The sequence below is a fragment of the Salvelinus namaycush genome, chromosome 7 (assembly GCF_016432855.1).
Source record: "Salvelinus namaycush isolate Seneca chromosome 7, SaNama_1.0, whole genome shotgun sequence".
Taxonomy (NCBI): domain Eukaryota; kingdom Metazoa; phylum Chordata; class Actinopteri; order Salmoniformes; family Salmonidae; genus Salvelinus; species Salvelinus namaycush.
Window position 1 is genome coordinate 37,656,632 of NC_052313.1, and position 13,872 is coordinate 37,670,503.

General features: G+C 40.8%; 1 protein-coding gene across 1 annotated transcript in view; it reads right to left on the bottom strand.

Moving 5' to 3' along the window:
• Positions 1 to 965: 965 nt before the first annotated feature.
• Positions 966 to 13,872, bottom strand: part of LOC120050709 (cholecystokinin receptor-like) — a 29,683-nt gene continuing 16,776 nt past the window's right edge. Inside the window, exons 3-5 of the mRNA XM_038997277.1 lie at positions 5,783 to 6,044; positions 1,962 to 2,089; positions 966 to 1,540 (exon numbers count right to left, since the gene is read on the bottom strand). Of these exons, the coding sequence (XP_038853205.1) occupies positions 966 to 1,540; positions 1,962 to 2,089; positions 5,783 to 6,044 (965 nt within the window). The remainder of the gene's footprint in view (positions 1,541 to 1,961; positions 2,090 to 5,782; positions 6,045 to 13,872) is intronic.

Here is a 13,872-nt window from a genome sequence, read left to right on the forward strand (position 1 = left end):
GAATAAAACATGCATACGTATGCAACAAGGCACTAAAGTAATACTGAAAAAAAACACAGCACAGGAATACACTTTTTGACCTAAATGCAAACCCTTATGTTTGGGGTAAATCCAACAAAACACCTCATTGACTAACTGCCACCTTATTTTCAAGCATGGTGTTGGCTTCATCATGGTATAGGTATGATTGATATTGGCAAAGACAAAAAATAAATGGGATGGAGCTGAGCACAGGCAAAATCCTAGAGGGAAACCTGCTTAAGTCTGCTTTATACCAAACACTGGGAAAGGAATTCACTTTTCAGTGGAACAATAACCTATAACACAAGGCCAAATCTACACTGCATCTACACTGTTGCCTACTATGAAGACAGTGAATGTCCCTGGGTGGCCAAGTTACAGTTTTGACTTAAATCTGCTTGAAAATGTATGGCAAGACGTTAAATTGCTGTCTAGTCATGATCCCCAACAACTTGACAGAGCTTTAAGAATTCTGAAAATAATAAATGGGCAAATATTGTACAATCCAGGTGTGCAAAGCTCTTAGAGACTTAACCAAGATTACTCATAGTTGTAATCGCTGCCAAAGGTGTTTCTAACATCTATTGACTCAGGAGGGTAAATATTTATCAAATCAATATATATTACTGTTTTATTTTTCATTAGATATTTTCTTCCACTTTGACTTTACAGAGTGCTTTGAGTAGATCGTTGACAATTTTTTTTAAATTAAATCAATTTTAATCCCAGTATGTAACACAATAAAACGTGAAGAAATCAGGAGCAAACAAGCAAAGAAATACACAAGCATTCTGTCGGTTGCCATCCTTGGTCACAACTACCTGTGTACCCACTGCTACAGCCCCCTGTGTTCCCCTATACAGGGTCCATATTAGGAAGAAGTCCTGCTGAGAATGAGGCTGTCCTAATATGGACACTGTACCCCTAGCCCCCTTCACAAAGAATCAGTAGGTACCCGCGGTGCTCACTGTGGTATAGCTGATCTTAGACATGGACAAAGGACCCATAGTCCCCGTCACTGTCATCTCATCATCCCCGCCGTTCCACCTCCCCCGGCGGCGCCGACAGCAGGGCGGACGGCTGTGGGCAAAGGTGGTGAGCAACGCCTTGCGGAAGCGTGTATTCATAAAACAATAGATAACGGGGTTGACGCACGCCGATGTGTAGCTCAATAGGTGGATGAACGAGATGGGTGCCCCCGAGAGGAGCCGGTGGGCTGAGCTGATGTGGAATGCCTTCCACGTGTTGGCCGTGTACAGGGGCATCCAGCAGAGGAAGAAGAGAATGGCAGTGACGATGAGCATGCGGATCACGTGCTTCTTGGCCAAGAGTTTAGCCTCCGAGGTATTGCTTCGAGGGTGCTCGGCAGACACTCTGGGTTTGGGAGGGGCCGGAGTAGGGTTGGTGAGGGTGGACAGCTCCATGGACGGTGGCTTCTTTGGTATCTGGATGTAGCAGCCATCATCGTCTGTGTCGTTGTTGCTGGTGGTCACGGTGGTGTTTACGCCATTCTTCAGTGCTGTGGAATGTACATGGAAGTATGTACGTGGGTCTGAATTGGGTGTAAGTGTGTAGGTGAGTGTAAGTGTGTAGGTTGAAGACAGCACATTACTAATAATAGAATGAGAAAAGAGTTGGTGACATAAGCCTGCATTGTGGGGAACATGCATTCACAAATAAACAGGCCTTATGAGAAAATAGTTACTGTATGAATGCAAAACCCTTATTCTGGCCCCAGCCTTATCATTGCCTGTTTTAAAAACCCTAATCCTAGCCCTTACCCTCATTTCTTCTGCCCAGCACAACCCTATTTCAAAACCCCAACCCCAATCCCTAACCCAAAACCTCAACTTCACTTATATAACTTTCTATTTATAAGAAACAAATTATATGTTCAATCATTTCCATGGCAGGAGATACATGTGGTGTAGGAGTCTCACCACTGTTCTCTCTGTTTTGGTCCAACTCAAACTTCATCCCCCGGTACAGCTCTCTGGAGATGAGTCCATAGGCAACAATCATCACAACCCCAGGGATGAAGAACAAGATTAAAAGCAACAGCATGTACCTGAGAAAAAAGGAGAGAAAGAAAGAGGGAAAGAGAGGGAAAATTTGAGAAAAAGGGAGGGAAAGAAAGAGGGAGAGAAAGACGGAGGGAAAGAGGGACAGGAAGCCAGACAGGAAGAGAAAAAAGTGACTTTGATCATTGTGGTCATAAAATAAAATTTCTATGGTGGTCATTGCATTTTTCCAAATATCTTCACATCAATCTGGATACTATCAACTTGGCCTTGTACAAAAAAAGTACAAATTCACTATTGTTCATTCCACACACTTTGAGAATTAGTAGAGAAGAAGCCTTTATTTTGCGTTGTGTGAAATTCTAATGGGTGCGTGGGTGTTTTCCTCTGAACATCCTCCATGGATGGTTCATTTTTCATCTCCCAACAGCCTTTGCAGCAGGTTAGGCTCTCATTCACTCATTCATTCATTAATGCAGCCTCCGATACTCAAAGCTTTTCATCAGTACTCACACATCAGGGATTGGGGGACAAAAGGTGACAGGAAGGAAGGACATACAGAGAGGTAGTAAATAGAGGTTAGAGGTTTCGGTTAATCTTTTGTTTAGTCTTTGATCCTTATTCTCTATAATATTTCTGTTTCACATTATTTGAGGATTCTTCATGACCGGCATCATTAGTAAGCATAATTAGACACGCTGATTCAATAGCCAATTTGGGGAGTAGCCCGTAATGGACTCTTATGGACTCAGTCACTTAGTCCCTGTGACTGTCAGTCCAACACCTTAGCCATTACACCAAGATGCTTGGCCTCAAAAAGGTCACCAAAAGTACAAAAGTACTAAGGTCACAAGTTATATTTCAATAGCATCTTTTCTGAAGTATATTGTAATAATTTAAAAATGATAGGTTGTCACGTTCTGACCATAGTTCTTGTGTGTTTTGCTTGTTTTAGTGTTGGTCAGGACGTGAGCTGGGTGGGCATTCTATGTTGTGTGTCTAGTTTGTCTGTTTCTATGTTTGGCCTAATATGGTTCTCAATCAGAGGCAGGTGTTTTGTGTTGTCTCTGATTGGGAATCATATATAGGTGGCTTGTTTTGTGTTGGGGATTGTGGGTGGTTGTTTCCTGTCTCTGTGTTTTGTCTGCACCAGCTAGGACTGTATCGGTTTGCCACATTTTGTTATTTTGTAATTGTTGAGTGTTCACTGTTTATTGTCTTCATTAAATATGTTGAGCACCAACTACGCTGCGTCTTGGTCCGATCCCTGTTACACCCTCTCTTCTCGTGAAGAGAGGGAAGGCTGCCGTTACATAGGTATTATATTGTGTGTGCTTGTTGATGACATCTACTGTCACCACTGCTTTGATAACTTTTTGAATATCAATACAAATTAAAATATAAATCCGATTAAAATGATTGTGCCTGGCATTGTTAAGAGAAATAGTGCATTCGGAAATTATTCAGACTCCTTCCCTTTTTCCACATTTTGTTAGGTTACAGCCTTATTTTAAAATGGATTAGATAACAGAAAATACTCAGAAATATCAATAAATCCTCAGAAATGTTTGCAAATCTATATAAAAAAAATATTCAGGCCCTTTGCTATGAGCCTCGAAATAGAGCTCAGGTGCATCCTTTTTCCATTCATCATTCTTAAGATGTTTCTACAACTTGATTCCACCTGTGGTAAATTACATTGATTGGACATGATTTGGAAAGGCACACACCTGTCTATGTGAGGTCCAACAGTTGACAGTGCATGTCAGAGCAAAAACCAAGCCATGAGGTCAAAGGAATTGTCCTTAGAGCCCCTAGACATGATTGTATCGAGGATACCAAAACTTTCTGCAGCATTGAAGGTCCCCAAGAACACAGTGGCCTCCATCATTCTTAAATGGAAGAAGTTTGCAACCACAAAGAAATGGAAGAAGTTCGGCCGCCCGGTCAAACTGAAGAATCGTGGGAGTAGGGCCTTGGTCAGAGAGGTGACCAAGAGCCCGATGGTCACTCTGACAGATCTCCAGAGTTCCTCTGTAGAGATGGGAGAAACTTTCAGAAGGACAACTATCTCTGCAGCACTCCACCAATCAGGCCTTTATGGTAGAGTGGCCAGACGGAAGCCACTCTTCAGTAAAAGGCACATGACAGTCCGCTTGGAGTTTGCCAAAAGGCACCTAAAGGACTCTCAGACCATGCAAAACAATAATATCTGGTCTGATGAAAGCAAGATTGAAACTCTTTGGCCTGAATGCCAAGCATCAAGTCTGAAGGAAACCTGGCACCATCGCTACAGTCAAGCATGGTGGTGGCAGCATCATGCTGTGGGGGTGTTTTTCATCGGCAGGGACTGGGAGACTAGTTAGGATCAAGGGAAAGATGAACGGAGCAAAGTAAAGAGAGATCCTTGATGAAAGCCTGCTCTAGAGTGCTTAGGACCTCAGACTGGGGCGAAGGTTCACCTTCCAACCGGACAACGACCTTAAGCACACAGCCAAGACAATCCAGGAGTGGCTTGGCTGGGCAGCAATATCACAGAGCTTGAGAGGATCTGAAGAGAAGAATGGGAGAAACTCCTCATACAGGTGTGCCAAGTTTGTAGCTCCATACCCAAGAATACTCGAGGCTGTAATAGCTGCCAAAAGGTGCTTCAACAAAGTACTGAGTAAAGGGTCTGAATACTTACGTAAATGTGAAATTTACGTTTTTATTTATTTACTTTTTTTAAATATGTTTTTTTGCTTTGTTATTATGGGGTATTGTGTGTAGATTGATGGGGGGGGGGGGGGGGGGGGGGGGGGTGAAACGATTTAATCAATTTTAGAATAAGGCTGTAATGCAACAAAATGTGGAAAAAGTCAAGATGTCTGAAAACTTTCAGAATGCACTGTAGATTCCCAAAGGACTCTTAGGGTTGTAGTGTAAAAAAAAAAGTAAAGTCTGGAGAGGTTTTAACAGGCTGCAATCAGTAAACAACTACAATTAAAGTAGTAAGGTCTGCAGAGAGAGAGCTTATTTAGTGTAAAAGATAAGAAGTATAGTCTGGAGGAGAGAGATGAGAGAGCTGTATTAGGCTGGGGAGAACCCCTGGAGAATGTCAATCTTCCTTTAATTGCTCTGCTCCACAGCCTCTCTATATGTTTATGGGCCAATTGATGAATAGTCGTCTGTGCCCAAACTTAACAGCAACAGTTTCTACAGAAAAAGCCTTGCCTTGAACTGCAGATGCAGATACTTGGGCAGTGGAGCTTTATTCTAGCTATATTACTAATCTTTAGAGTGGAATTACCTTCTAAAACTGCTTCACTAGCCCTGAGTCAATGCGAACAAATCCGCCTAATAATATAATTGCTTTGCCTTAGATGTTGCTGTGGTGCTCCTAAATGTCCGGCTATGACGATTCTGTTCAGTCTTGCATGGGGAAGGCATTACTTTTAATATAAGTGAAATATAATGAAAACAGCATGAAACGCTTCATTGCTTCCCTGATCAGAAATGGGGGGGAAATAATTTATTGTGAAACAAATCTATTCAATAAAAGCAATCAAACATAAAAACAGACCGAACAAACCCAAGACTCTTTTTTGTACAAGGGACTGGCAATCTATGTTCCTTTGATAACTGCTTACTTTGAAAATACCACTCGAGAACTGACTTAATTAGCGTCAGGAAACTCAGGGACCGGTCAGAAACCAGTTCTGACCACTGCACTAGAGGTCTCCAGTCAGAAACTCACTCACCACGTCTGTTCCACCCAACCCCTTGGCCATTCCAGGCGGCACATGTGTCCCGTAGTTCGGTCGGGTTTGGGGAAGGACTTGAGTTGGCTGAACACTGGATAGGGCACCATCATGACCAACGACAACACCCAGATGGCGGCGATGACCCGGTAGGCATGGGAACGTGTCTGCCACACCCGCGACTTCAGCGGGTTGCAGATGGCGCTGTACCTCTCGATTGCTATGGCAACCAGGCTGAAGGTGGAGATGCTGACGGAGAGCCCTATAGGAATGCAGGGAAGAGGGAGGGGTCAATAAGAGAAATTAAAATGACTGTATCAACAGTGATCAGACCTGGGTTCAAATAGTACTTGTTTTCTGTCTGGAGTGCCAGATGGACGGGGTTTAAGCTTTTGAGACAATTCCATTGTCTCCATTGAGCAAGGCAAGTTCAAATAAGCAGGAAAAATATTTTAAAGAAAACAAATACTATATTACCAGGTCTGATAGTGATAAACACCTTCCATGTATTTGAGCAGGCTTGACACGTCAGAGAGATGCTCGTAGGCCACCAAAAAAGTAAAGACAAATGGTAAAGCCTCTTTAGCTTATCATTAAGTAAAGACACGAAGTGCATTACATTTCAGAGAAATAGCCTCACACTGATGGAATCACACCATTGTCGTTCTGTTCTGCTCAGTGTTAGATCTCTAAATTGCATTATAATACCCAAGGACACCCTTGTAATTGGTTTCAAACTTGAGTGAAAACCCTTTAGTAAAAAAATCTTCAACCCAAACTGTGTGTTGCCTACATGAATATGCATGAAGCTCCACTGAGGGAGTGCACTCAGACAAAGAGTTGGCAGTGAAGACAAATAGCATCAATAAAGGCATACTGTACATGCATTAAACCGGCAGCCATTACCCACCTCTTGAGAATCCCTTCAATATATTCCACCCACTAATCCTCCCTCCTTAGAAAGATCCAGTGTAGATTTTGTTCAGTGTAGATAGTAATAATAAAGCAACAGATACAGATTACACACAATCAGGGTAAAGATAGGTGAGATCGAGATGGATTCTCTTACGTATATCATGTCTGGAACCAAAGGTCTTCAACTCTCCACAACAAGGGATTTCAGCAGTCCAAGTAGAATTCTTGCAAAGTCTCCTCACGGGGTGGCCTTGAATTGGTTTGTAGTTCATAAATTGACAGCTGGTCACCATCCTAAACAACAGAGGTCCTTGTGTATTCTCATTGTTTTTGATGTCTAGCGTGGATGTGTTGATTTGATGCTCCTCTAAACTAGGTAGCATATCAATCACAAGCGATTTGATGTTATTTTTTCATCATCATTCCGAACATTGGCTAAGCTGGAGACAGACGGACAGTCAAAAGTAGGGGTGTTCTTTTTTCAGGAACTCTGGCTAGTGGCTACGATATGGCAGAAACTATAAGATTAGCCTACATCATCAGTGATTGTTTTTGCTCCAATGCGATGTTAAGGGACTGTGTCCTGCTTGTGCAACTGCAATATCCATTACAACAGACAGAGAAGGTTGTATAGCCTTTAATATATATTTTTGGGAAAGTTCATTCAAATCGCTGCAGGTTTTTACTTATTCAAAATGTTCAGGAATATGAGGCAGACGTACTGTAGGCTACAGAAAAGGGGGAATCAAGAGAGAGGTAGTATGAGCAGCAGCTATGTAGTGTATGTAAAATAACACATGCGCAGAATGTCATACGTATCCTTAGCTTTGATTAAAAGGTTTCAGGAGGGGCGGCAGGTGACAGAAAACTCTGTATTCACAGCCACGGCATTCAGTTTTCCCCTCACAACTCAGACCACTCCCAGACAGTCCTAGCTAAAGTCTTTCTTGACAAATTGCTCTTTGCTAAGAAGCTCTGTTTGTCTATTTTAATTGGAAACAATTACAGTAAGATACTTCTTCATTCTTACCTAGAAATTATTTGATATTGAGATAAAAATGGCTCCATTGGACCTTTAACCTTTTCAAGCGTACGGTCACATATTTGTGATCATTTTTGAATGGTCCCTGCAGCGTACCATCGCAAATATGTGATTGGAACAGAAGTAACAGAACGTCTACATATAACAAACACATCTAAATGACGTTGTTGTCTGAAAAGCATCTAAAAAATGTTACGTACTGATGGAAAATAAAGCTTTTCACAACTTTATTCCTCAATTTTACATTTTATTGTAAATGCAAACTTTAGCATCCAAGCATCACACGGAACACATCCACAGCCAAACTCATTCCATAAACCAGTCTAAAAAACAGGTTGCGCTGACAAAAAACTAAACATAAATTTGCAACCTAACAGCTAGACTTGTTTACAATGTTCCACATCTCTGGGAGACAAGGGAGAAATGTAATATTATAGAGGTACGTGTCAGCTAAGCTAACAGCGGCTAAAATCTTCATGATTGCAGACATGTTTGTTTATGTTTGACCAATGAAAACTCCCTAATCCCAGAATGCCATTGACTATAAGACACAAATAAACAAAGTCAAAGATGGCAGCGCCCATTGCCTGAATAAGATTAACTTAGTTTGGCCACTTTTCAGCATATTACAAATCTTCGATGTGCTTGTTACAGTGTATACAAGAACCAGGGCACTTGACCTGACAAGTCGTTTATAGTTTCTAACAAATCACAAAGCAAATGAATGTTTTCACCTCACAGATTATCACCTCAAATACAAACCTACTGCCTAGCCTAGCTGTAGTGCGAAAGCTAAATGGGGTTGCCAGATTCGGGTGAAACCATTTTAGGGCGGTTTGTAGTTAGTAATACTTTAACTTCTACTTGAAGTAGAAGTTAAAAACCTGTATTTTTTAGTCAAGTTTAGGATTAGTTACTGATTAGACTAGGTGCCTCTCCCAAGATTTCTCCCGACATATTGTTGGCAGCTTGGCTACTTTTCTCATTGTATAACCACGATTTGTGCCGCTAAATATGCACATTTTCGAACAAACTCTATATGTATTGTGTAATATGATGTTATAGGACTGTCATCTGATGAAGTTTTGAGAAGGTTAGTGAAAAATGTAATATCTTTTGCTGGTTTATTCGCTATCGCTAACGTGCATGAATCAATGCTGCTGTGTGGTTGGCTATTGTAGTAAGCTAATATAATGCTATATTGTGTTTTCGCTGTAAAACACTTAAAAAATCTGAAATATTGGCTGGATTCATAAGATCTTTGTCTTTCATTTGCTGTACGCTGTGTATTTTTCAGAAATGTTTTATGATGAGTATTTAGGTAATACACAATGGTCTCTGTAGTTATTCTAGTTGCTTTGGTGAGAGTTGTGATGGTGGCTGCAATGGTAAACTATGATTTATACCTGAAATATGCACATTTGTCTAACAAAACATATGTTATCAGACTGTCATCTGATTAAGTTGTTTCTTGGTTAGTGGTTATTTATATCTTTATTTGGTCGAAATTGTGATAGCTACCTATGCAGGAAAAAAATGGTGGGAAAAAAAAGTTATGTCTTTTGCTATCGTGGTTAGCTAATAGACTTACATATTGTGTCTTCCCTGTAAAACATTTTAAAAATCAGAAATGATGGCTGGATTCACAAGATGTGTATCTTTCATCTGGTGTCTTGGACTTGTGATTTAATGATATTTAGACGCTAGTATTTACTTGTGACGCTATGCTAGGCTATGCTAGTCAGCTTTTTTACTGATGGGGGTGCTCCCGGATCCGGGATTGTGATGAAGTAGAAGTTAATGCAATCGCTGTGTTAGATTTTCAAAATTAACGTTACTACGACATACAGCGTGCGTTAAAGCGAAACCGCACCGAAATTAATGGCGGAATATGAGTTTTACATTTTTCAACAGAACAACGAATTAACATCATAAATAGTTCTTACTTTTTGATGAGCTCCCATCAGAATCTTGGGCAAGTTGTCCTTTTTCCAAAAGAATCGTTTCTCGGTTGTAGATTGTCGCCTTCAACGTTGGAATTAGCAGTAAACATTAGCCATGTGGGCCAGACGTGTCCAACTCCCTAGAACGCAGCACAAATAAATACCCGAAAATCGCAATATACTGATATAAACTGATATAACTCGGTTTAAAATAACAACATTATGATGTCTTTAACACCTATATCGAATCAAATCAGAGCCGGATATATCTAAGGGCTATAACGGGAGCTTTCTAGAACGCCATCCTGAGGTCTGTCTTGCGCCATGGCGAAGGGAAAAAAGAAAGGACACCACGTTGCCAGCCCATTTATAAGGCTTCAGATCTGCCTAGCAACTCCATTCCAATTCTCACTATTTGCTGACATCTAGGGGAAGGCGTATGCAGTGCATCTCGACCAATAGAAGACATGCAAATTAATAAACTGACCCCAGAACAGCCTGCCTGATTTCAGATTTCTCACTTCCTCACAGGAAGTTTGCTCCAACTTGAGTTCTGTTTTACTCACAGATATAATTCAAACGGTTTTAGAAACTAGAGAGTGTTTTCTATCCAATAGTAATAATAATATGCATATTGTACGAGCAAGAATTGAGTACGAGGCAGTTTAATTTGGGAACAAAATGTTTACAAAGTGAAAACAGCACCCCCTATTGAGAACCTTTTTTTTTTTTTTTTAACCTTTTCTCAATAGGGGGTGCTGTTTTCAATTTGTAAAAATTTTGTTCTTCGGGGTAGGGGGCAGCATTTTCACTTTTGGATAAATAGCATGCCCAAATTCAACTGCCTGCTACTCATCCCCAGAATATAAGATATGCATAGTATTAGTAGATTTGGATAGAAAACACTCAGACGTTTCTAAAACTGTTTGAATCATGTCTGTGAGTATAACAGAACTTATGTAGCAGGCAAAACCCCGAGGACAAACCATTCAGATTTTTTTTTTGAGGTCACTGTCTTTTCAATGAGATTTCATTGGGACACCAGATTTATAAGCGACTTGTTTGCAGTTCCTACCGCTTCCACTGGATGTCACCAGTCTGTGGAAATTGGTTGAGGTTTTTCCTTTGTGTAATGAAGAATTACGGCCATCTTAAATGAGGTTCACTTGAAGTAAATTGTTTGAGAGAGGCACATTACTAGAAAAGTTGCGTCAGTTTTCTTTTTGTATTGAACACAGATCATCCCGTCTTCAATTTGATCGATTATTAACGTTTAAAAATACCTAACGTTGTATTACAAAAGTAGTTAGAAATTTTTTGGTAAAGTTTACATGTAACTTTTGATATATTTTGTAGTGACGTTGCGCAAGTTGGAAGCTGTGTTTTTCTGGATGAAACGCGCAAAATAAATTGACATTTTGGATATATATCGACGGAATTAATCGGACCATTTGTGATGTTTATGGGACATATTGGAGTGCCAACAAAAGAAGTTCGTCAAAGGTAAGGCATGAATTATATTTTTATTTCTGCATTTTGTGTCGTGCCTGCAGTGTTGAAATATGCTACTCTCTTTGTTTACTGTTGTGCTATCATCAGATAATAGCATCTTATGCTTTCGCCGAAAAGCCTTTTTGAAATCTGACATGTTGGCTGGGTTCACAACGAGTGTAGCTTTAATTTGGTATCTTACATGTGTGATTTAATGAAAGTTAGATTTTTATATAATTTTATTTGAATATGGCGCTCTGTATTTTCCCTGGCTATTGGCCAGGTGGGACGATTGCGTCCCACCTGCCCCAGAGAGGCTAGGCCTGATTTCAAGATTTTACTGCTAACCTACAAAGCATTACATGGGCTTGCCCCTACCTATCTTTATGATTTGGTCCTGCTGTACATACCTAGAAGTACGCTACAGTCACAAGACGCAGGCCTCCTTATTGTCCCTAGAATTTCTAAGCAAACAGCTGGAGGCAGGGATTTCTCTTTTCTCCCTGTCTGCCTGTCCATGTGAGAGACAGAAACAGAAGTCTTTATTGAAGACTCATCTCTTCAGTAGGTCCTATGATTGAGTGTAGTCTGGCCCAGGGGTGTGAAGGTGAACGGAAAGGCACTGGAGCAACAAACCGCCCTCTCTCCACTGGGATTCACTGCCTCTAACCCTATTACGGGGGCTGAGTCACTGGCTTACTGGTGCTCTTCCATGCCGTCCCTAGGAGGGGTGCGCCACTTGAGAAGGTTGAGTCACTGAAGTGATCTTCCTGTCCGGGTTGATGCCCCCCACGGGTGCGTGCCGAGGGGGAGATCTTCATGGGGTGTACTCGGCCATGTCTCAGGGTATTGCTGCTGCCCCAGTTCTGCCTGCGGCTATGGAATCCCAACCTGTTCACCAGACGGGCTACCTTGTCCAGTACCTGCTGTTTTTAACTCTCTCTCTATCACACCTGTTGTCTAACGCTGAGTGATCAGCTATAAAAATCTGACATTTACTCCTGAGGTGCTGACCTGTTGCACCCTGTACAACCGCTGTGATTATTATTATTATTATTTGACCCTGCTGGTCATCTATGAACGTTTGAACATCTTCACCATGTACTGTTATAATCTCCACCCAGCACAGCCAGAAGAGGACTCGCCACATCTCAGAGCCTGGTTCCTCTATAGGTTCCTTCCTAGGTCCCTACCTTTCTGAGAGTTTTTCCTAGCCACCGTGCTTCTACATCTGCACTGCTTGCTGTTTTAGGCTGGGTTTCTGTATAGCACTTTGTGACATCGGCTGATGTATAAAGGGCTTTATAAATACAATTTGATTGAGTGATTTATTGATGTGTGAATTCACAGGACACTTTTACATATGGTTACCACAAAGTAAACTTCTGATTAGGGCTGTTACAATGACAATATTACTGCCACAATGGCGGCCGCGAGTCATGACGGCAGTAACATTTCATGTGATCATTTAGTCACAGTAATTAGGCTTCTCGAAGCTCTGATGCTACTGATGGTCAGTAGTAGCCTACCAAACTTGCTAACTGCCTGGTACACAGTACTCTATTGTCCCTCTAATCACTCTGACATCAATACAATGTATTGTAATCAATGTAATCAAACACTTCATGAGAACCCATGAGCTCATGTTGTGCAACATTTCTATATGTTATGCAATTGCATAAAGAAAACATTGATGGCCTCTATTAAAAAGAGGAGGATTCCATCAGCTTTCTATAGGCTAAGCCTACTATATTTATTTCTCAACTTTCCTAATATTAAGCACATTATTTCTCTTTACAGCCTACCTGGCTGGCATGAAAATGAACCACGGGAAAAGCGTCCTCCATTCGCTATTTAATTGCATAGATAACATGTATTTTGTTCCACTGCCCCTGTTTCGAGACAGGTGCATGATAATGGTCCATTCTAAATAAAAAAAAATCTTGCACATTTATTCTTTAGTATATGTAAAGGCAAGATTAACCTGTCTGGCTCTGGCGTTCCACTAGCGGAACTCCTTCCACATTCCACTGAAAAGGCAGAGCGCGAAATTCAAAAGATATTTTTTAGAAATATTTAACTTTCACACATTAACAAGTCCAATACAGCAAATGAAAGATACACATCTTGTGAATCCAGTCAACATGTCCGATTTTTAAAATGTTTTACAGCGAAAACACCACATATATTTATGTTAGCTCACCACCAAATACAAAAAAAGACAGACATTTTTCACAGCACAGGTAGCATGCACAAAGCCAACCTAACTAACCAAGAACCAACCAAACTAATCAAGAAACAACTTCATCAGATGACAGTCTTATAACATGTTATACAATAAATCTATGTTTTGTTCGAAAAATGTGCATATTTGAGGTATAAATCAGTTTTACATTGCAGCTACCATCACAGCTACCGTCAGAAATAGAACCGAAGCAGCCAGAGTAATTACAGACACCAACGTCAAATACCTAAATACTCATCATAAAACATTTCTGAAAAATCGATGGTGTACAGCAAATTAAAGACAAACATCTTGTGAATCCAGCCAATATTTCCGATTTTTTAAGTGTTTTACAGCGAAAACACAATATAGCATTATATTAGCTTACTACAATAGCATACCACACTACCGCATTCATTCATCAAGGCACGTTAGCGATAGCAATAGGCACGTTAGCGATAGGGAATAAACCAGC